This window comes from Podarcis melisellensis (genome assembly GCF_964234715.1).
Source record: "Podarcis melisellensis genome assembly, chromosome: 16".
Classification (NCBI taxonomy): Eukaryota; Metazoa; Chordata; class Lepidosauria; order Squamata; family Lacertidae; genus Podarcis; species Podarcis melisellensis.
This window is the reverse complement of record NC_138533.1, coordinates 30,344,691-30,369,237: the sequence shown is the minus strand read 5'-3', so window position 1 is coordinate 30,369,237 and position 24,547 is coordinate 30,344,691. Positions and strand designations below refer to the sequence as shown.

Below are 24,547 nucleotides of genomic sequence, written 5' to 3'. Positions count from 1 at the left end.
ACTGTTCTGCTGCCACATGCCTGCCGAAAGGAATTGCTCAAGAACAGCAAGCCTTGCAAGAGTTATGTGGTCATGTCAAGGCAGTAGCATAGTTGGGGTGGGGGTGGGTTGGGTGGTGTTGAGCTTTTTGGGAGGGCAGTGCCCTGCGATCAACCAGTAGATTGCAATCGACCTGTTGGACATCCCTGTTCTATTATCATTATCATTATCTATCATTATTTTATTTATACCCCAACCATCTAGCTAGGTTGCCTCAGCCACTCTGGGCAGCTTCCAACATATATTAAAACATTAAATATTAAATACTTCCCTATACAGGGCTGCTTTCACATGTCTTCTAAAGCTTGTATAAGTTGCTTACTTCCTTGGCTCAGTGGGTCACATGACTCTATACCCTCCAATTCTTCTCCAATGAAAATCAGGACGTCCTAAGGAAAAGTGGGACATTCCGAGATCAAATCAGAAACTCAGATGGCTTCTGTAAATCTGGGACTGCCCCTGGAATCTAGGGACACTTGGAGGGCCTGCAGTTTTCAGAATCTTCAGAGAAGAGGGATTGTTTGTTTGTTTGATTGATTGTTGTTGTTGCTGCTGCTGTTGTTGTTTAGTTATTTAGTCGTGTCCGACTCTTCGTGACCCCATGGACCAGAGCATGCCAGGCACTCCTGTCTTCCACTGCCTCCCGCAGTTTGGTCAGACTCATGCTGGTAGCTTCAAGAACACTGTCCAACCATCTCGTCCTCTGCCGTCCCCTTCTCCTTGTGCCCTCCATCTTTCCCAACATCAGGGTCTTTTCCAGGGAGTCTTCTCTTCTCATGAGGGGGCCAAAGTATTGGAGCCTCAGCTTCAGGATCTGTCCTTCCAGTCAGCACTTTGAAAGTTGTCTTTCTGCAAGGCAGACAGGGATCTCCTAACAACTTCCATTGCCTTCAACAAACTACGGCTCCCGTAGCTGCTTGAAATCGTACGAAACTGATTCAAATGTATGGTGCAGATATGGCCTAAGGCAGGATATTCTGGTTACCTCAAATAGCAGTAAGATAGCAGTGCCATCCCAACTCCGCCTGGAAATTTGCTCTTGAAACTGTGACATCTGCATAGCGAGCCAAGCAGGAATTTAATCTTCCCCCCAAAAAATATTTTTATTTTTTTGACGGGAGACCATCTCTTCCAACGGATAGTGAGCTACTTTAGGAATGCAGATCCGTCCCCAAAAAGCTCTCGGGACTCACATTTCCAAGGCAGTCGCTGGATAAAACACTAGCTCACCAGTGCTCATTTAAAACCAGCATGCTCCAGTTTTGCAGGATGCTTATGTCTCAGTGCCAGGCTTTAAAGATTTGCTTTGCCCACAGGCAAGCCTGAATACAAAGTGTGAATTTTATTTTCATTCTAAACACGCTGGATTTTCTTTTGGGGGTGGGGTGGGGAGCAGAGAGAGAGAGAGAGTGTGTGTGTCACAAAAAGTGCATGAAAAGAGCAGGAAAATATTCCTTTCCCTCCTGTTAGTCTCCCTGGGTTTATTGTCACAAAACAGTTTTACTGCAGAGGGATTTAGAGCAAAGGATGAAAAGATTCCCTGTCCAGTACGCCTCAGAATGAACCCTGATTTGAAAGACATTAGCATCTGTAATATAATGAGATATCCAGAGCTCTCGTATTCCAGAAAATTGGGAGGATGCTTCGTGGTGGTGTCGGCAAGACATGAAATTTCAGGACATGAAATGCATTGGAGAGCCTGTGTGGTGTAATGGTTAAAGTGTTGGGCTAGGACCTGGGAGACCTGGGTTCGAATCCTCACTCGGCCATGACTGGGTGACCTTGGGCCAGTGACTGTCTCTCAACCTAACCTACCTCACAGGGTTGATGTGGGAATTAAAGGAGAACCAGTGTATGCCACCCTGAGCTCCATGGCAGGAGGAAAATGGTGGGATATAAACACAATAAGTAACTAAAAAATATAGTGGCCACTTTCAGATTGCCTGTTTCTTGGGCACTTGTCCTGATTTGTTTGCACAAAGTTTTGAAGGGAGGAAAATAGGAAAGTGGCCTTATAGAGCCATTTAGCTCAGCTCTGCTCACACAGTGTCATGAATGAGCCAGCTCCAAGAGAAGGTTTGCAGCCAGCTGCAGAAAGCAGCTTCTCGACAGGGGAAAGCCGGCAGCTGCAGACTGCAGCTCCTTCTGACCTTGATGGGCTGGCTGATAAGGCTGTAGCTGAGAGGAGGCTCAAACACAGCCAAAGCTCACCGGAAGCACACACAGGAGCAAATAACAGCCTCTTGGAGCAGGAAGAGGTTGAGACTGTCCCACTACGTCTGAGGAGTCAGCGAATGGGAGGGCTGATAGATAGGAAGCAAAACCAGAGATGTAAGGGTTGTAAGTTCAATTTCTTCTGTCGACACCGGAAAGACTCTTAAGAAGGGTCATCTTGAGTAATGATGCTTTGTTAGAGCCGTCTGAAGCTATTTGTTTGTTTTTGCAATAAATCCTGCTTTTTAATTATCTACACTTACTGTCTTATCAAGCTGGGAACTTGGACTCCTGACACACAAACTAGTAGCAGCTCTCAGGATTTCAGACATTCCCAACCGTACCTGGAGATTCCAGGGATTGAAACTGGGACCTTCTCCCTGAGGAGCACCTCCTCCTCCACTAAGCCACAGCCCTTCTGGAGGTTAGATGATGCCTGCAGGGAAGTTTGCTAGGAATTTAGGCACCATTGCATCAAGCGAATATTGAGAGTTGGTAGGAGAACCCTATTCTCCACACAGAGCAATATCAGGTGTGTGTGCAGGAGCCAGGCCCTGTGACCAATAGGACTTTGCAGGACTGGGGCCGTCCTAAGTTTGTTCTGAAGAGGCAAGGCGTGGCCGCACAGGTGAGGCCAATTGATAACTCACAGCACCTGGTGGCAAGAGCCGGGAAGGGATATAAGGCCAGCATTTCCCTTCGGCTCTTTGCCACAGTAACACGTTCCCTGCCTTGCTGCGTTTGACTCCTTGCTTCCTGACCCTCGGACCCTTGACTTCTTGACTCCCGGCTCTCTGACCCTTGGACTCTTGGCTTCCTGGCTTCTGGACCCCCGTTGCTGCTCCCACCCCACCATCTTGCCCCCGGTCCTGACGTCCCCTGCCGGAACTTCGATCACCCGTGCACCAGACCGTGACAGCAACAATTCCCAGAATTTCCCTGGGGGAAGGGATTGGCCACTGAACCACTCTGGGTACTGTACTGTAAGGGGAATAATGTGGGTTCTATGAACAGCTCTCAGCATCCTTAACAAGCTATACATCCCAGGATTCTTTGAGGGGGAGCCAGGACTGTACTTTAGGAAAGAAAGAGACTGGAAGTGGGAGGTGCGGAGCAGCGGCGGGGCAAGCCGATTGGGCACCTGGGGCGGCAGGTGGGGCCAGCTGGCCACGGGGGCGGGGTGAGCCGGGGCAGGATTCTCTGCTGGGGCCTCTGAGGAGTCAGTCTGCCTGCCTCCTCCCACTCAGCCGCCCTGCAGCTGAGGGTGAGGCGGCGGGCGGACCGTTTGGGGCAGCGCAGAGCCTGCGGATTCCCAAGCCACTGCGTCACTCCCAGGAAAGACGCGTGGCTCAGGCGTGCTGCAGGTGAGTGCCGCCCGACATTTTGTCACCCCCCTCAGTGGGGACACCTGCCCCAACTGCACCCCCCTTCTTCCACCCCTGGTGGAGAGGCAGGAAATAATAACAAATATGCAATAGTTGCTGTGCAGGAAGAGAAACCTTTGTGTTTTTTTTAAAAGGGGGAATGTGAGCACAACAGATACAAAGCAAATGCGATTTTCAGAAATGAATTCTGAAAAGGAATGCTGGGTTTAAATAACAAAAATGAACGGAGCAGTGAAATGGTTGAGGGGTCAAAATCCCATTTTTCAGTTGGAAAGAGTTGTGTGAGCAGCCAGTGGCGTAGCGTGGGGGGTGCAGGGGGGGCCGGCCATACCGGGTGCAACATCTGGGGGTTAGGGAAATCCACGGGTTAGGGGGCGCAAATCCATGGGTTAGGGGGCGCAAATTACTTGCCCCGGGTGCTGATAACCCACGCTACGCCACTGTGAGCAGCATAGCTGAACAAACAGGATCCTCTTCCTTTCCTGGTCGGAATCTGGAGCTGACAGGTGTTCAGGTCCGTCCGTCCCCCGTCCGCATTTGCAGGTTCTTTCGGTGACATTTTTTAGGCGCCACTGTCTTCAGCTAAGATAGCGGTGTGCCAAGATTTGACGATGAAGAAGCCACATTTTAACGGATTGTTATTTTCCTTCCTGTCCAATTTCCGATTCCAGGGGGCAGGTAAGGAGACAGAACAGGCCTCATTAAAAGAAGGGATGACTTTGTGTGCGTCCCGGTTTAAACAGGGCAGCGCCTATTGAAGAAGGTTGGGAAGGCTTTGTGACTGGGCTTATTGTTTGAGCTGACTGGGAGCTAAAACTGCCTGCAGGGTTAAACTCCAAAGCCCTTAATTGCGACACTCAGTATTCTTCCAAAATGTCAGTCTGTAGCTGTAAATAAAACTGTCCGGAACAAGGGCACCTTAGCCGGTTTTGTCTCAAAGGAGTTTTGAAAAACCACGTGAGGATTAAGAAGAGCATTTTCTTCCCATGTGCTTTAACAAAGAGCATTCAAAGCTGTTCGGCTGCGCAAACAGACAACTTTGTTGTTGCTGCTGCTGCTGCACAACAATGGATAGGCCTTACCTCTTAACCCCGCAGGGCTGCAAAATGAGGGACGAGGTGGGGATCTGTCTGGGAATATAACGGCAGAGCATCGAGGAATGAAGGACGTTATCAAACACTCGTGAAAGTTATCAAGAAGATGATATCTAGTGAACAGAACGTCTGCTTTGAATGCACAAGGACCCAGGTTCCGTTGCATCTCCAGGAAAACTTTGTCTGAAATCCTGGAGAGCTTCCTGTCAGTGTAGCCAATACTGGTCTATAGATGAACGCGGGTGGAGCTCTGGTCTAAACCACTGAGCCTTGACTCATACAAAGATTCCCTTTGCGAAATAACAAAGATATGTAAAAACAAAAGTCTTCTCCACCTGCAAGTTCCATCCATTATTGAGAATAAAGGTTCTGCAAAGTCTTAGACGTTTGCATATTCTGGTGGCGCTGAGCAACCGTGTGCCTCCATATTCATATAAGAAATATAATCATGTCATATGGGGGGAAATAGATATCTATCATTAGAGCTCAGTCCTTTAGATACTTCTAGCTTATGAGATACCTGTTCCAGGAAGGAAATAACACAACAAATTTCAGTGATAGGGGCTGTCCTTGTTTAGACCCTTAACCTAGCACAGGATAGACGAAGGGAAGGTAAAAGGGACGTGGGTGGCACTGTGGTCTAAACCTCTGAGCCTCTTGGGCTTGCCGATCAGAAGGTTGGTGGTTCAAGTCCCCATGAAGGTGTGAGCTCCCGTTGCTCTGTCCCAGCTCCTGCCAGCCTGCAGTTTGAAAGCACACCAGTGCAAGTAGATCAATAGGTACCGCTGCAACAGGAAGCTACCGGTAAATGGCATTTCCGTGTACTCTGGTTTCCGTCACGGTTTTCCATTGCACCAGAAGCGGTTTAGTCCTGCTGGCCACATGACCCGTAAAGCTTTCTGTGGACAAACGCTGGCTCCCTCAGCCTGAAAGCAAGATGGGCGCCGCAACCCCATACTTGTCTTCGACTGGATTCAACTGGAGAAGGGCTGTAACTCAGTACAGTGGTACCTTGGGTTACGGACGCTTCAAGTTACAGACACTTCAGGTTACAGACTCCGCTAACCCAGAAATAGTACCTCGGGTTAAGAACTTTGCTTCAAGATGAGAACAGAAATCATGTGGCGGCAGCGGGAGGCCCCCATTAGCTAAAGTAGTACCTCAGGTTAAGAACAGTTTCAGGTTAAGAACAGACCTCCAGAACGAATTAAGTTATTAACCCCAGGTACCACAGTATTAGATCATCTGCCTTTTATGCAGAAGGCCCCAGATTCAATTTCTCACGTCTCCCGGTAGGGCTGGGAGTGATTCCTCCCTCATACCCTAGAAAGACAATGCCAGTCATGGTAGACAATACTGAGAGAGACGGATCCAGTGTCCTGGCTTGGAGTTAAGCGGCAACTCTTTCCTCGCTGAACCACTAGGATAGCTCAGCTAGTGGACTCTGGTGCCTTCATTCTTTTATATGTAGCTTGCATTTTTGGCTGCAAAGCTTGGTTGGCCACATAGTAGCTCAGCGTATACCTGGACAAGCTCCTTCAGACTCAGTTTTCTGCACTTGGCTCATCAGTTGTGGAGGGCTGAGCCCAACGAGCAACGTTCAAGGCAGCCCATTCCTTACTTACAGACGCTTTAAATAAGAACTGGTCAGCTTGTTGTGAGCAGCAAATAGCTTTTAAATATGTAGAAATGGCCTTTTGTAAATAGGTAATAAATGACACCTTTGAATGAACTCCACTTACCGGTGTTATTTAGAGCATCTGCAGGGTGGCCTCTGCAGGCAAGCTGACCCTCTTTTCTGTTCAGTTCAGTTCCTTTCCTCCCCACTGTCTTAACTATAATGTATAGTGATTTATGTTTACAATCAAGTGCTACAGAAGAAAGTAAAGCTATTGCCATAATTAAATGAACAAAATTAAACCAGCCGATTGCAATTAATTTTTAAGTGAATCGGAATTACCGTATTTTTTGCTCTATAAGACTCACTTTTTCCCTCCTAAAAAGTAAGGGGAAATGTGTGTGCATCTTATGGAGCGAATGCAGGCTGCGCAGCTATCCCAGAAGCCAGAACAGCAAAAGGGAATGCTGCTTTCACTGCGCAGTGATCCCTCTTGCTGTTCTGGCTTCTGAGATTCAGAATATATTTTTTTCTTGTTTTCCTCCTCCAAAAACTAGGTGCGTCTTATTGTCTGGTGCGTCTTATAGAGCGAAAAATTCGGTATGCCTTGTTTTTATTCTTCCTGCTCTGTGCTTCTATGTGACGGATAGTGGAGTCAGTCTCCCCGTGATATGTCTTTTCTGTAGATTTAAAAGTAGTGTACCTGTAAGTCTGCTCACGTTTTCTGGTGGGCGGCGTTGTGACCGGGCATTGGGCCCTGCAGTGATCCGGCTGGGGGCGCAGATCGGCCCCCACCTTGCCACTGCCCGGCCAAGTCACTGGCACTGGCTGGGGCCCTGCCCGGGGCAGGCCCTGTGGTCAAATCAGCACTGACGGGAAGCATGGCCACTGGAAATTTAAACCGCGGCGCGGCCAGGGACCATCCTCCCTTGTCCTTCGCCAGATCCTGTCGATGCACCCCTGATTTAATTATTGGGTTGTGATGGCACAAACTCCATACTGAAGAGGCAGCGCGAGTTTGCCATGTGACCAGAATGCCTTCCTTGCTAGGGGAGACACAACATGCCTAATTCAGTACAGGAGCTTAAGCGTGATGATGGGATGGCTGGGGTGGAGCATTTAACAGGAACGACTCAATTGATCAGGAGGGTCCACAGAGGTTGCTGCCGAATCGGTGTGAACGTGGGGAGCACAAAAGGGGTCTTTGAAGGTCGAGGAGGCACCTGAGTCTTACCTGCATGTGGGTGTTTCTGTGCAGTTGTGGCATCCAGTTCTGTCCCAGCATTTTTAAAAAAATATTTTCACTATAACAAATTATCATAACATATCATCTTCATCATTTCCCCAATTTTCCCCCTCCCCAAAAAAGAACCCTCCCTCCCCCCCAAGATTTCCCTCCGTTCCTCCCTCTGATTTTTCAGCACATGTTGTTCTCTGCATATTGTCAAATTGTAAAGATCCTTAAATTGTCTATCTATTATATCAACAGTCAATAAATTTGTGTACATTTATTCAAAACCTGCCAAGGAGTCCAGTTCATTTTGTTTTGTTTTTTTAAGTTGTTTGTAAAAAGTTCCCATTCTTCTTTAAAGTCACAGTTGTCCTTGTCTCACAGTTTGTATGTCAGTTTCGCCAGTTCTGCATAATCCATCAATTTCTCTTGCCATTGTTCATTTGTCGGGGTTTCCTCATTCTTCCATCCTTACGCTATTAAGACTCTTGCCACTGTTGTCGCATACATAAATAAATTCTTTATTTTCCTTGGCAGGTCTTTTCCTACATACAATCCCTAACAATCTGTTTGTTTGTTTTTACAAATGTTAATTAAAACATTTTCTTCAACTCATTATATATCATTTCCCAGAATTTTTTAATTTCTCCACATTCCTACCGCATATGGTAAAATGTCCCTTCTTTTTCTTTACACTTCCAACATACATTTGACCCAGTTCTGTCCCAGCATTGACACAACTTGTCCTTTATTCTCTAGGAGCAAAGCCCCAGCAACCAGACGTCCATAGCAATGATGCAGGAGCCCCAGGAAATGGTAGAGGAGACTGTAACCGTGGAGGAAGACCCTGGAACCCCGACGTCCCACGTTTCCATTGTGACTTCAGAAGACGGGACCACGAGGAGAACCGAGACCAAGGTAGGAACCATCGGCTTGGGCCTTTTCTCTGCCAAGACCTCTCAAGAGGGTGTGGAGAGGTGAAAGGAGCGCAGTTTTATCTAGGGTTTGTTGTGGTTTGATTTAAATACTTTATTGTCACTTGTACAACTTGCATACAGTGAGATTACGCGAGCACCCACCACTCAGCTCTCCCCCTCGTTTACTGAAGCACACCCACCAAACCCGAAAGTCAGTTGCCCTGTAGTTATCTTTTCATTCAGCAGCCTAACAGCCTGTTGGTGCCACTATTCATGCTTCTGTATCTTCTGCCTGAGGGCAGGAGATCAAGAAAGTGCCGGCCAGGGTGTGAATCATCCCTGAGAATTTTCCTCACTCTCCTGAGGCAACGTCCGTCCGCTATTTCATCCAGCAGATTCATGGGACAGCCCATAATATCTTGTGCTGTATTCACCACCCCCTGTTGGCACTTCCTATCAGTTGATGTTAAACCAGCGTACCGCACCGTGATGCAGTATGAAAGGACACTTTCTATTGTGGACCGGTAGAAGGAGATCATCAGATGTTGATTGACATCGTTCTTCTGCAATGCTCTGAGGAGATGGAGTCTCTGTTGGGCTTTCTTAACCACCTGGGTTGTATTTATTTTCCAAGTAAGGTCTTCCCTGAGATAAACTCCTAGGAATTTAAAGGAGGAGATCCTCTCCACACAGCCCTCCCCGATGTACAGTGGGGCTAGTTCTCCTCTCTTCCTCCAAAAGTCCAACACCATCTCCTTTGTCTTGCGGATATTAAGGTGCAAGTTGTTCCCTAGGCACCTTGTAGATATATTGATCTGAAGCTTCTGGAGCGTAGGCGTTGAAGAGCTGCAGATCTGCATGGGAGGGGGGAGAAAATGCGGCCCTCCATCTCTTCATCTGGCCCTTGGAGCCCTCCCCAGGTAACCCCCTTCCCCAGCACCCCTTGGCACTCTGAACATCTATGCCTGGCTGGGAGGTGTTCGTGGGCCCTGAGAATGCCTCCAGCTTCCCTGGGTGTGCAACAGAGAGGGGTGTTCTAGTTACAGGTAGGTAGCCATGTTGGTCTGCCATAGTTGAAACAAAATAAAAAAAAATCCTTCCAGTAGCACCTTAGAATCATAGAGTTGGAAGAGACCACAAGGGCCATCGAGTCCAACCCCCTGCCAAGCAGGAAACACCATCAGAGCACTCCTGACATATGGTTGTCAAGCCTCTGCTTAAAGACCTCCAAAGAAGGAGACTCCACCACACTCCTTGGCAGCAAATTCCACTGTCGAACAGCTCTTACTGTCAGGAAGTTCTTCCTAACGTTTAGGTGGAATCTTCTTTCTTGTAGTTTGGATCCATTGCTCCGTGTCCGCTTCTCTGGAGCAGCAGAAAACAACCTTTCCCCATCCTCTGTGTGACATCCTTTTATATATTTGAACATGGCTATCATATCACCCCTTAACCTCCTCTTCTCCAGGCTAAACATGCCCAGCTCCCTTAGCCATTCCTCATAAGGCATCGTTTCCAGGCCTTTGACCATTTTGGTTGCCCTCCTTTGGACACGTTCCAGTTTGTCAGTGTCCTTCTTGAACTGTGGTGCCCAGAACAGGACACAGTACTCCAGGTGAGGTCTGACCAGAGCAGAATACAGTGGCACTATTACTTCCCTTGATCTAGATGCCATACTCCTATTGATTCCCTTGATCTAGATGCTATACTCCTATTGCATTGGCTTTTTTAGCTGCCGCGTCACACTGTTGGCTCATGTCAAGTTTGTGGTCAACCAAGACTCCTAGATCCTGTTCACATGTACTGCTCTCAAGCCAGGTGTCACCCATCTTGTATTTGTGCCTCTCATTTTTTTTGCTCATTTTTTAGAGACCAACTAAGTTTGTTATCTGAAGAAGTGTGCATGCACACGAAAGCTCATACCAATAACAAACTTAGTTGGTTTCTAAGGTGCTACTGGAAGGAATTTTTTTTATTTTGTTTTGAGAGGAGTTGTGCAAGGGTATGTAGAAGCTGGCCTGCTGTACGAGGGTGAACTGTTACATGCATTCACCACATGCTTTGGCCTCTGGCCATGGCCGTCATTGGCGTGTGGCCCTGGGAAGATTGCCCAGATGGGTATGTGGCCCTCAAGGTGGAGAAAAAGTTCCCTGCCCCTGGATTTAATAAGCCAAAAAAAAGCAAAATGCAGACAGCTCAGGCAGGTGACCAGGGGGGAAACAGAAACGTTCCTGTTCTGAAAACAGAACAGAAACCTCCACATAACTGGGCTTTCCTTGCTCTAGAGCGCTTGAGAATTCACTTTTATTTGAGGGTTTTTGACCCTCCTGCCTGGGATGCCACTGGGTGCTGGGCTGGTTCCCAGAGCCTGTCAAAAGCTAAAGGTAAATTGCGTATATCATCGCCAAGTGTTCCTTGGATAGTTATCGGAGGAACAATAGGGATGCGGGTGGTGCTGTGGATTAAACCACAGAGCCTAGGGTTTGCCGATCCAAAGGTCGGCAGTTCGAATCCCCGCGACGGGGTGAGCTCCCGTTGCTCAGTCCCTGCTTCTGTCAACCTAGCAGTTCAAAAGCACGTCAAAGTGCAAGTAGATAAATAGGTGCTGCTCTGGTTTGCCGGAAGCGGCTTAGTCATGCTGGCCACGTGACCCGGAAGCTGTACGCTGGCTCCCTCAGCCAATAAATGAGATGAGCGCCGCAACCCCAGAGTCGGCCACGACTGGACCTAATGGTCAGGGGTCCCTTTACCTTTACTATAGTTTGGTGGAGTGCATAGGTTGCTGGTACAAGGGGCCAGGTTCCATCACCTGCATCTGCCAGTAAAATAAACAGGATGATCAGAGGAACCTGTCCCTGTTGCCAGTCAGAGTAGACAGCACTAGACTAACTGGACTAATAGCCTTGCCTGGACTAACAGGCAAGGTCCTGTTTCCCCGTTTTTGCACAGCTGTGGATCTGACAAACCTTTTCTGACTATTTCAAACATACCATATTTTTCGCTCTATAAGATGCACTTTTTTCCTCCTAAAAAGTAAGGGGAAATGTGTGTGCATCTTATGGAGCGAATGCAGGCTGCTCAGCTAACCCTGAAGCCAGAACAGCAAGAGGGATTGGTGCGCAGCAATCCCTCTTGCTGTTCTGGCTTCAGGGATAGCCTCTTCAACAACATTTGATTCAGAATTTTTTCCCCCTTGTTTTCCTCCTCTAAAAACTAGGTGCGTCTTATGGGTGGGTGCGTCTTATAGAGCGAAAAATACGGTGTTTTATTTTGCGGGGAGAGGGGGGATTAGATGTGTGAATCATGGCAGAGATTAGACTTGGTGAGGCAGATGGGGGGGGCAGCTGGTGCCCCTTGGAGCCCCAATGGTAGGTGGTGCCAGAGCCAATGGCAGGCGAGCCACCTAACTGCTTTTGTCCCCATCCTCCTTCCTCTTGGGTTGTACAGGGGCAACAAGGAGATTCAGGAGGAGGAAGCTGGCAGCCAGTGTAACCTCCTGGACTCCTTGCAGGTACAAAAGCAAGCAGGTGGGGGTTGGAGGGGCAACACTTTATTTACCCTAATGCATCAGCCCCTGCCAGCTCCTCCTTAGAAAGTGAAAAGGAGAGAGGGAGGATCAGATCCGAGGTGCCGTGTTTGCCGAGGCTGCAACATAAGCCTTGCAGGGAGATAAGATGGAGGATTGCACTTTAATGGGCATTGTGCTTCATGGAACTAGCAGGGGCCTCCGCCGCACGCTAACTGTTAGATAAAGAAAGACAGGCACACGGATGACAGAGTTTGCCCAGAATAGTCATACCACTGATAAGAAACATATTTGCGGTTGGAAGAGAAATGTATATGATACCTGGTATCTTTTTCCCAGCAAGGGAGCTGGGAAATCATTCAAAACAAAGGCGAGCATCCTATCCCGGAGGGGCCCAGAGCTCAGTGGTGGAGCACACATGCATTGCAGGTTCAATCCTTGGCGATGGAAGATGCCCGGTAGAGACTCTGCAGAGTTGCTGCGTCTGAGCGTAGACGAAGGATGGGGAGCCTGTGACCCTCCAGTTTCCATCAGCTGCAGCCAGCCTGGTCCGTTGGTTAGAGGCGAGGGGAGTTTTAGCCCAGAAACATCCTTGCATTAAAGGCTGCACACTCAACAGCCACATTGTACTGTTGGAGTTTATCTCCTCTTCCTACCTGCAGATGACGGGCACTGAATCTGGTGCCTTCTGCATGAAAAAATTGGTTCTCTGTCACTGAGAACTGGCCTTTCCTTAAGACAGCCTTTCTCAACCTGGGGGTCCCCAGATGTTGTTGAACTACAACTCCCATCACCCCTAGCTAGCAAGGCCAGAGCTCATGGATGATGGGAGTTGTAGTCCAACAACATCTGGGAACCCACAGGTTGAGAACTGCTGCCTTAAGACACAGGAAGCTGCCTTCTACTGAGTCAGACCATTGGTCCACCTAGTTCTGTATTGCCTTGCACTGACTGGCAGCAGCTCTTTGGGGTTTTGGATAGGGGAATCTCTCCCAGCCCTTGCTGGAGGTGCTGGAGATTGAATTTGGGGCCATCTGCATGCAAGGGCGGGTACTCTAACACTGAGCCATGCCCCTTTTGCAATGGGCACTACCCACCACTGCCTTAATCCTGTTTCGTAAACCTGACAAATGTCATTGAGTTGCAAGGACAGGCCTTCCCCCATATGGGGTGTGTGTGAGAGAGAAAGAGAGAGAGAGTGTACACACAACACACACACACACAGAGAGAGAGAGAGAGAGAGAGAGAGAGAGAGAGAGAGAGCGCTTCTGTGAATAATTGCTTTTCCAAGCTCCTGTTTTGCTCCTTTCATCTAATGTACCGCGCCAGCTAGGACCCTGCATAAGTATCATTCAAAGCACAAAGGGCTCTTTCAGAGGTACCACTCGCAAATCTTCGCAATCGCTCTTGAAAGCCAAACATTTTAGCATGTTAAAACAATGAAGGTCACCTTGGACAGGGAAGGCACAAACCGTTTACCTTCCCCGCCTCCCTTCCACAGACTAATACTGTGGCTGATTAAAAGGAGCCTGTGGTTGGTTGCTTGGCTGGTTGTTTTTAAGGGCTGGGGATTCTCTGCATAAAAAGGTGTCTGATGAAATCTGCTCTTTCTGAAATATGTCTCTTACACTCTCTCACTCTTCTATCTCTTTATCATGATCTGCCTTTGCTGCAGTGAACATAATGAATCTCTCCCCCTCCTGGGCCTGTTCTTTCTCAAATGCATGCAAGGTATTTGTGCTCAGCCTTTGCCCAGAGGTCTACTCAGAGGAGGAGCAAAGGAGTCAGGACCCTCGCCCCCCCCCAACAATTTGATTTCCAGACTTCCAGTGGCTTCATAGTGCCATTCAGTCTGGACACCCTTGCCCTAAGACTGGGAATCCTTACCTGGGCTCATGGCTGGCTTTCAGATCACACACCTCACCTCCTCCAGGGCCACATTAGGAAAGGATTCAGTGAGCCAGGCAAGAGCTTCAGGGCTACTGCAAAAGTACCTGCATGTGAGGCAACTCAGGAGGAGAAGGAAGCACCTGGAAGTACCTGCCCAGGTCAGATCGTGGCTGAGGTCACATCGATTTGAAGCACCTATGGATTCCTCCAAAGAATACTGTGAACAAGTCAGGTCTGCGAAGCAGATCTCGGAATGTGGGAAGGCTAATAGGGGTGCAGGCAATCCCTTGAAATATAGGGGGTCTCCCCTCGAGATGACCTATTTATTGAGCCTTCATCCTCATTTGCTTGCACCGATCTGTCAGGTGTGTGTGCAGGAGCCAGACCCTGTGACCAATAGGACTGGGGCCTTCCTAAGTTTGTTCTGAAGAGGCAAGGCACAACCACACAGGTGAGGCCGATTGGTAACTCACAGCACCTGGTGGCAAGAGCCAGGAAGGGATATTAGGCCAGCATTTTCCCTCCAGCTCTTTGCCACAGCAACCAGTGGCGTAGCGTGGGGGTGCAGGGGGGCGGCCACACCGGGCGCAACATCTGTGGGGGCGCGCTCGCACTCGCAGCTCTCTGCCCCTACCGGGTTAGGGGGCGCAAATTACTTGCCATGCCCCAGGTGCTGACAACACACACTACGCCACTGAGAGCAACACATTCCCTGCCTTGCTGCCCTTGACTCCTTGCTTCTTGATCCTTGTTCCCTGACTTCGTGACTCCTTGCTTCTTGATCCTCGGACCCCTGACTTTGTGACTCCTTGCTTCCTGACCCTCGGACCCTTGGCTTCTTGACTCCCAGCTCTCTGACTCTCAGACTCTTGGCTTTCTGACTCCTGGCTTCTGGACTCCCATTCCTGGTCCCACCCCGCCATCTTGCCCCCGGTCCTGACGTCCCCAGCCGGGACTTCGATCGTCGGTGAACCTGACTGTGACACAATCTTACATGGGGGTTAGATTATCCCTGGTCTTTATCGAATCTTCATCTCAAAATTGCTTACAGACTGTTTACACACCTTCCTGCTAGTTCATCCAGCACTTTTGAGTCCGATTTTTGACACTCTTCATTCTTCAAAGTGTATTAAAGTTGTTGGACGGCTTTATTTGCACAAAGCTATATTTCTGGTGGGATGCGGGTGGCGCTGTGGGTTAAACCACTGAGCCTAGGGCTTGCTGATCAGAAGGTCGGCGGTTCGAATCCCTGCGACGGGGTGAGCTTCCGTTGCTTGGTCCCTGCTCCTGCCAACCTAGCAGTTCGAAAGCACGTCAAAGTGCAAGTAGATAAATAGGTACCGCTCAGGCGGGAAGATAAACGGAGTTTCCGTGCGCTGCTCTGGTTCGCCAGAAGCGGCTTAGTCATGCTGGCCACATAGCCCAGAAGCTGTACTCCCTCAGCTGAGAAGCCGGCTCCCTCAGCCAATAAAGTGAGATGAGCGCTGCAACCCCAGAGTCGGTCACAACTGGACCTAATGGTCAGGGGCCCCTTTACCTTTACTATATTTCCGGTATGCTCCTGAATTTCAGATGCAAAATACTGGTGGTCTGGAGGAACCATGATTCATCCACCCACCTTCGGATCAGGCCGCTAGTCTTGGTGAAGGCAAGCAATGGTTCTGCCCCTCAAACCACAGTTGCCCACCTCATTCAGATTTCCGTAGGAAGCCGCCTTCCTTGGCCTCTCTCAGAAAAGCACCACCACTTTCAGCGTAAGTGGACATTTGGGAGAGAAGCTTGACCTCCCCATTTCATAGTCTTCTAAAGGGTATGTTCTTTCATAGCCTCCTGTTAACAAGGTAATGGCTTATACCTTTTCGGCCTGGTAATTTTACAGTCTATATGTCAAAAGTAAGCTCTTGGAAATGTCAAAATGCTTTTATACTTGAGTGCTTTCTCCTTACTTATTTTCTGTTTTATGACACAATTTGGGGTGGGGAGAGAGAGAGAGAGAAACTTGTTCCAGTTTTGGAAGTTTCTATAAATTATTTACGGTAAGTCATCTCAAGCTTTAAAAGGAGTGGGGGGGGGGACGCCACCCGTCTTTCTTACCTAACCATACATCCTACTAAGAGTCTGATGGCTTCATTTGAGCAGAGAAGAAATTGGTTCAGTCTTGTTTGGCATTCATGTTTGTGTTCCATGCACTTGAAGAAATGAAGGTTGAGTAATAATAATAATAATAATAATAACAATAATAATTTTTTTAAACCCAGCCCATCTGGTTGGGTTTTCCCAGCCACTCTGGGCAGTTCCCAACAGAATTAAAAGCACAATAAAACATCAAACATTAAAAACCTCCCTAAACAGGGCTCCCTTCAGATGTCTTCTAAAAGTCAGATAGTTGTTTATTTCCTTGACATCTGATAGGAGGGTGTTCCACATGATGGGCGCCACTACTGAGAAGGCCCTCTGCCTGGTTCCCTGCAACCTCACTTCTCGCAGTGAGGGAACTACCAGAAGACCCTCAGAGCTGGACCTCAGTGTCCGGGCTGAACGATGGGAGTGGAGACGCTCCTTCAGTTATACAGGGCTGAGGCCGTTTAGGGCTTTAAAGGTCAGCACCAACGTTTTGAATTGTGCTTGGGAGCCAATGTAGGTCTTTCAGGAGCGGTGTTATATTGTCTAAGTGGCATACCCACTCAATCATCTCAGTGGTTCAGACCAGGAAGGTAGGTGTGGAGAGCATTTATATCAGGCTTCCTCAACCTTGGCCCTCCAGATGTTTTGAGACTACAATTCCCATCATCCCTGACCACTGGTTCTGCTCGCTAGGAATCATGGGAGTTGTAGGCCAAAAACATCTGGAGGGCCGAGGTTGAGGAAGCCTGGTTTATATTATCTGTTTATTTCAGGGGTGGGGAACTTTTTGCACCCCAAGAATCACCTTCCCTTCTGGGTGCCAAATGGTAGTGGTTAGAGTGGGGCCCTGTCCATTTTGGCCTTCAAAACAGCTTTGAAGATGTTTGAAAAACCTTTAATTTATATTATTTTACAGAATACGTGTTTGTTGTGGTGGCTGGAACTGTATTTTTCAATGGTTTATTGTCAATTGGTTAGTTGTTGGTGACATTTTGAACGTTTTTAATTTGTGGTTTGAAACTGTGCTATATTATTGAACTTTCCACTTTCGTGGTTTGCATTTGCTGGAACCAAAAGGTGGCAACCCAGTCAGATGGGCAGCATATAAATAATAAGATTATTATAATTATGAAATAAAGGTAAAGGTAAAGGGACCCCTGACCATTAGGTCCAGTCATGACCAACTCTGGGGTTGCGGCGCTCATCTCACTTTATTGGCCAAGGGAGCCGGCGTACAGCTTCCGGTCATGTGGCCAGCATGACTAAGCCGCTTTTGGCGAACCAGAGCAGCGCACGGAAACACCATTTACCTTCCCGCCAGAGTGGTACCTATTTATCTACTTGCACTTTGACGTGCTTTCGAACCTCTAGGTTGGCAGGAGCAGGGACCAAGCAACAGGAGCTCACCCCATCACGGGGATTCGAATCGCCGACCTTCTGATCGGCAGGTTCTAGGCTCTGTGGTTTAACCCACAGTGCCACCCATGTGGCCTAGCCAGTTACAAGCAGATATATCATTTTTCTTTAAAGATATATTTTCTTTTGTAATTATGTCTCTGATGAGAGTGAAAGAAGTTGCAGTAGGTGAAATTCCCACCCTAAAAAACCTCAAAATGAACCATACCTGGATGGTGGGGGTACCAAAGGGCAACTCAGGTAGCTGAAGAACTTTGGGGCAAGACAAAAGGCTCTTATAGGAACACAGAATCACAGAATTGTAGAGATGGAAGGCACCCCAGGGGTCATCTAGTCCTACCCCCTGTGATTGAGGAATAACATGAGTTGGACCATTGTTCAATACTAGCCCAATACTGTCTACACTGACAGGCAGTTGCTCTTTGCGGTACCAGGCAGGGACTCTTTTTCCAGCCTTGCAGACTTCCAGTTTCTACGCTAATGCAATTCTGGTTCTAAACGCAGCATAAGGGGTCTCTGTAGTATAGTGTATTTTAAAATGGGGTTTTAGAGTTTTTAGGGGTTTTTGAATGTTTTATGTAGTTTTTATGTAGTTTTATGTAGTTTCGTGGTAGTTTTATGTAGTTTTTATATAGTTTTATGTAGTTTTTCAATTTCATTGTTCCGCAAGGGACAATGACAATAAAGATATATCGTATCATATCGAGATGCCACAACTTGAATTTGGGATTTTCTGAATGAATGGCAGGTGCTCTGCCAATGAACTAAGGACTCAAACACAACACACACACATTGGAAGATTGGCGGACTAAGATGGTCGAATACGTCGAGCTAGCAAAGCTGACGGGGAAGATCCGGAATCAGTGTGACAAACTGTTTCAAAAGGACTGGAGCAAATTTATATTATACAGTGGTACCTCTGGATATGAACGGGATCCGTTCCAGAGCCCCGTTCGCATCCTGAAGTAAACGCAACCCGTGTCTGTGCATGTGTGGGTCGTGATTCGCCACTTCCGCGCATGCGCGTGATGCCATTTTGAGCGTCTGCGCGAGTGGCGAAACCTGGAAGTTACACGTTCCGTTAATTCCGGGTCGCCGCGGAGCACAACCCAAAAATGCTCAACCGGAAGCAACTTCAACCCGAAGTAAATCTGTATATGAAACAATATTGTAAACATCTGAAAACGTTTGTAGCTTTGAGTTGAAATGTTTTGTAATGACAATATAAGGAACTGATTTATATTTAGTAAGGGGAAATATAAAAATAAGAGAGAAGGTACAAAAGTGGTTATAGAAATCCTAAGAATAAAGTAAATATGTATGGAAGTCAGGAAGAGGGGCGGGAGGAGCTCGATGCTCGGTTAGAGCGATGTTTTGAGCTTATTGATTTATGTATGGATATTGTGATTACAAAAAATTGAAAATGTAATAAAAATTACTTTTTTAAAAAAACAACAAACACACACACACCAGCATTTGGGGGCTGCAGAGTTTTATAATCATCCCAAATATTTCAGTCGCTTGACCACACAGATTGTTGATGCAGTTGTTTGCCAAGCAAGCGAAACGATTAAAGCAAACCCTCTTTAAAAAATGTGATTAGATGAGTTTCGCCCAGGGAAGTCCCTGCAAAATGCACCTTGTGAGATTCCAGAGATGTTGTTGAAGTGGATTTATTAACCAGCCTGGCATTTTGCAGATTATCGTTGAACAGGAGGGTTCTGTCTCCTAGGAAGGAGAAACGGCCTTTTCTTGCAAGGGAAAGTTAACAAAAACTGGAGCCCCAATGAGGGATGGTTCTGGGATGCGATTTGACTGGTAGCAACTGTTTCCAGGGCATTTCATGGGGAACAGCTGGTGTGGGCACAGTCTGCCCGCTCCAGGAGGCCATCTGTATTCTGAGTAAATGATGAAAAGCCCGTCAAAGAACTTGACTGGTTACTCCTTTGCAATGGTAGAGCTCTCGCCCCCTTTGAGCTATTTTCCTGCGTTTGTTTCCTGCCTTTCCACCATCACGGAACCCAAGATGAAGAGAATATGTAGTTCTGAATACCGTATTTTTTTGCTCTATAAGACGCACTTCCCCCTCCTAAAAAGTCAGGGGAAATGTGTGTGTTTCTCTTATGGAGCGAATTGCAGGCTGCGCAGCTATCCCTGAAGCCAGGAGAGCGAGAGAGATTGGTGCGTACTGAACCCTCTTGCTCTCCTGGCTTCAGGGATAGCTGCGTGAAGCCTCTTCAGGGCAATGGGAGGAACACCCCCCCTGCCCTGAAGAGGCTTGGCATCGTGTGATGTTTGCCTCCTAGGTGGGTCATAAGGAAAGGGTTAAATGAGTGTGATGTGATTGGCCAGTGGGAATGCAAGGGAGGAGTAAAAGTTAGAGTGGGAGGTTTTGAAAGTCAGTTGAGGTTTGGGAATTGGAGAAGGAAGAGGGAGGAATAGGCAGTGGGTTGGTCGAGTTGCGTTGTGAGAGAGTGAGAGGAATTGTCAGCTGGAGTCAGATAGAAAGTTGGAATAATCAGTTTAAAGTTGTTAAGAACAGATAGGTCAGTAAGAAACTAAGATTAAGAAACTGTCAAGAAAAACTAACTGAAACCATAAGCTGGTTCTGGCATTTAAAAATAAACTTGATTATTTGTTAATGTTAACAACTGACTGGACTCCGTGTGTCCCCGTGAGATATGGGGTGGTGGCAGCGGAAAAAGCAATTGCAGTGGTGGCACAGGGTCAATGGACCGTCAAATGTCCGGGGGCCCTGTGTGATCGCCACACATGGCTACCCCAGAAGCCAGAACAGCAAGAGGGATTGCTGCTTTCGCTGTGCAGCGATCCCTCTTGCTGTTCTGACTTCACTTCGCTGGAGAGGCGCGGCGCAGAAAGGGAAAGCAGGAGGAAAAACGGAGCCCCTTCCATTTTTCCTCCCGCTTTGCTGGAGAGGCATTGTGCAGAGAGGGAGAGAATATATATTTTCTTTTTCTCCTCCTCTAAAACTAGGTGTGTCTTATACAGCGAAAAATACGGTATATCACTCATCTAAGCCCAGACCAGGAGCAGGGAGGAAGATGTGTTGCTTAATGGTTGGAGCATCCACTTTGCATGCAGAAGGTGCTTAGCTGTCAATCCACAACAGCCCCAGACAGGGCTGGGGGAAATCTCCTTGTCTGAAACTCTTGAGCACTGCTGCCTTTCCACCCATGTGTGCTTCTGCCTCTCTATGATTCACCCATGAAAACAGCAGGAGAGAGTTATATGCTGATACACCTCCCCAGTTTTCATTGTTTTACTCCTGCGATTTTCCAGGTCAAGGAGGCTGCAAACGGTTCTTTTCCTGGAATAAAAATCTATGTACGTATTTATTTAATTGCATAAAATTTATACGCCGCCTGGAAGAAAAACCCTCAAAGCAGTTTGCAAAGAGAATAAAAACAATAAAATTATCAGCAACAAGAATTGAAAACAACTACAGTGGTACCTTGGCTTTCGAACAGAATGTGTTCCGGGAGTCCGTTCAACTCCCAGAACAGTTCGGAAACCAAAGCACGGTGCTACTACTCCTGCAGCCAAGTGGAAGCTGCGCCGAACATTTGGCTTCTGAAAATTGTTCGAAAAATGGAACATTTACTTCTGGATTTCGATTATTCGAGAGCCGATTTGTTTGGGAGTGAAGGCATTCGGCTTCCAAGGTACGACTGTATTTAAAACGTTTTTTAAAACCTTAAAATTGGCGAGAAACTAAAAAAAAGACATGTCCACATTCTACATATCTGGGTTGTCTTTCCAAAAATGTTTTTTGAAGGTGCCAAAAAGAGTACAGGGAAGGTGCCAGCCTGATGTCAATAGGCAGGGAATTCCAAAGTGTAAACGCTACCACACTAAAAGATGGATTGGGTATTAAGTGGCGCTTGTAACTGAGCCAGTTTCACAGATCAAAGTGGCCGAGTGGGAATGTATGGCATAAGGCGATGCAACAGGTAACAACATGGAAATGAGTGCGAAACATGTACAGTTTTCCGTTTGGTTTCTGGAATTTGCGTCTTGTGAAAGCTCAACTACAATGCAGGAATTAACAGTCAAGGAAATGGAATGCATAGGCCAGGGGTCAGCAAACTTTTTCATCAGGGGGCCAGTCCACTGTCCCTAAGACCTTGTGGGGGGCCGGACTATATTTTTTGGGAGGAAATGAACGAATTCCTATGCCCCACAAATAACTCAGAGATGCATTTTAAATAAAAGGACACATTCTACTCATGTATAAACACACTGATTCCCGGACCGTCCGTGGGCCGGATTGAGAAAGCGATTGGGCCAGATCCGGCCCCCGGGCCTTAGTTTGCTACCCATGGCATAAGCCTTTTCTCCTAACCCACAACCTGTTCTCTTTCTTGACCTCGTTGCTGACCTAAAAATGCTACGTTTGAAATGTGACCAACATTCCAGATCCGTGAATCTGCCACGGCTGTCCTAGGTGTGGCTCTCGCTCCTCGGTATAATTTATCCCGAAACAGTTAAAAGAAAAGGCAGACTGGCGCTGCCGAGGAAAGCATAATTGCTGACGAAACCCCCTTGGGGCACAGCTAGTCCTTTGTAGATCTTAGGGTAGTGGAGACACTGTTGGTGCTGGTGCAATGAGAGCTTGGCTCACGGAGTGGCTTAATTATTCCTCCGGCGGGGGATCTTGACTTGCAGCTTTTTATGGACTTTGCGGGACCTCATTAGGCAAGAGTATCATTTGCTTGCACATGTCTTGAGGAGAAAGATGCTCGGCTTGTTCCTCTGTCAACACAATATGGGAGCCGAGGACATATGTTTTGTAGCTTGCTCTAAAAACAGCATGCTCTAATTATTTCATGTTTTTAATTCTTTTTTCATTCGGCCGCGACTTGGCTAATCTGTTGCCTGATCGATATTTTTTTAATCAGTCGCTTTAGGTCACAAATGCCTCTTCCCCCCTCCCCTTCGCTTTTAACTTCCGAACCACTGAGCACACCATGCGCAGATTTACCAGCTGAGCACTGATCTTAAGATTCGGACCGCAGATGGACCGACGCTCGTTGCGTTTTCAAACGCATGTTGATTTGTAAAGCTGTCGTTTGTCAAAGGGACGGGGGTGGGAGCTCATAAAAGAGCATTTAATCTCCTTTTTCAAGATTCTTGGCTTCTTCTCGGCTCGTGGAAGCTAATATAATCTCTTGAATGGAGAAGAAATTAAAATAGCTGTGTTTTGCTCCTTTTATGGACAAACCTCCAGCATGGATAGTGGCTAAGTATTGTGCGGTAAAAAAATAAAAATAAAAAGTACTTGTTATTGCTACTGTAAAGCCCTGTGGAATTTTCTACTCCCACCCTTGGTGGGACAATGAAACGTTTTGTAGTCGAGGAGTAAAAAAAAAAAAAAAGCTACTTTGAGACTCAAGCCAAGGAAAATGAATGTTGGACACTTTGGGACAGGCGAGAGAAATTGCTTCTTCACACTGCACATATTTGAACTATGGAATTTGCTCCCACGAGAAGTACTGGTGTCCACCAACTTGGATGAAATTGTGAAGGATTAGGTCATCCATGGCTACTAGCCATGATGGTTATTGAAATACACTCGGAGTCGAGTGTGGATTTCACGCTCTTTATTCAGCTCATAGTGGTGAGGAATGGAAGTTTCCCCGAACTGTCTGCTTTATATACATTATTTACACAATGGGCCCCATGTGATTGGCTAATTCCGGGATTCTCCTGTAGGCCAATCAGGTTGCGGATTCACTTCCACCTGGAGCTGGATTGGGTGGCTCCTGTGGACCAATCAGACTGCTGTATTCTGGGTCCTATTGTTCTAGGACCAATCAGACTGCTGCATTCTGTATCCTATTGTTCTAGGGCCAATCAGACTGCCTCATTCTGAATCCTATTGTTGTAGGACCAATCAGACTGCTGCATTTTGGATCAACTCAGTACATTACAGTTATGCTCTGTGGCACTGTTGCAGGAGATACCACTTTCTAGGGATACCAAAAGGGACGCGGGTGGCACTGTGGGTTAAACCACAGAGCCTAGGACTTGCTGACCAGAAGATTGGCAATTTGAATCCCCATGACAGGGTGAACTCCCGTTGCTCGGTCCCTGCTCCTGCCAACCTAGCAGTTCGAAAGCACATCAAGTGCAAGTAGATAAATAGGTACCGCTCCAGCGGGAAGTTAAACGGCATTTCTGTGCGCCGCTCTGGTTCGCCAGAAGCGGCTTAGTCATGCTGGCCACATGACCCAGAAGCTGTACGCTGGCTCCCTCGGCCAATAAAGCGAGATGAGCGCTGCAACCCCAGAGTCGGCCACGACTGGACCTAATGGTCAGGGGTCCCTTGACCTTTGCTTAGGGATACCAAATGGGGAGAATTCCTGTTGCTCTTAGACCCTACTTGCAGCTTCTCATAGGTATCTGGCTGGCTGGCCAGGCATCGTAAGATCAGGATGCTAGACTAGATGGGCCATTGGCCTCATCTAGCAGGGCTTGTCTTATGTTCTAAGCCAATCTCTACTAGAGACATGAAGGCAGGAGACACAAAAGATTGCCCTTGGGATAGATCAGCTTTTATAATTATGTCTGCTGTTGCTTGTCTCCAAACTTCTAGTCTCAATTGAGTCATAACTAGGGCTAGGGGAGAAAGTTGGCTCAGTTCACAATGAAGGGTTTCCAAAACAATACATGAACAGAAACGCAGCCATCCTTTGAAATTCGCACTGCTCTGAATTTTGTAATGCAATTCTCCAGTCTGGTAACATGTGCCGAAAGAAATTAATAATAATAATATTAATAATAATAATAAATTTATACCCTGCCCATCTGGCTGGGTTTCCCCAGCCAGTCTGGGCGGCTTCGAACAGAATATTAAAATACAATAATCTATTAAATATTAAAAGCTTCCCTAAACAGGGCTACCTTCAGATGTCTTCTAAAAGTCTGGTAGTCGTTTTTCTCTTTGACATCTGGTGGGAGGGCATTCCACAGGGCAGGTGCCACTACCGAGAAGGCCCTTTGCCTGGTTCCCTGTAACTTGGCTTCTCGCAGCGAGAAAAGAGCATATTAGGGTGAATTGTGCATGAAATGCATG

The 24,547-nt window shown here is 47.4% G+C and overlaps 1 protein-coding gene across 13 annotated transcripts in view; it reads left to right on the top strand.

Moving 5' to 3' along the window:
• ARVCF (ARVCF delta catenin family member) overlaps nucleotides 1-24,547 on the top strand; it is a 601,392-nt gene that overhangs the window by 412,304 nt on the left and 164,541 nt on the right. For all 13 annotated transcript variants that reach the window (XM_081893277.1, XM_081893282.1, XM_081893281.1 and 10 more), the window contains one exon: nucleotides 8,341-8,499. In XM_081893277.1, coding sequence (XP_081749403.1) covers nucleotides 8,341-8,499 — 159 coding nt within the window. The remainder of the gene's footprint in view (nucleotides 1-8,340; nucleotides 8,500-24,547) is intronic.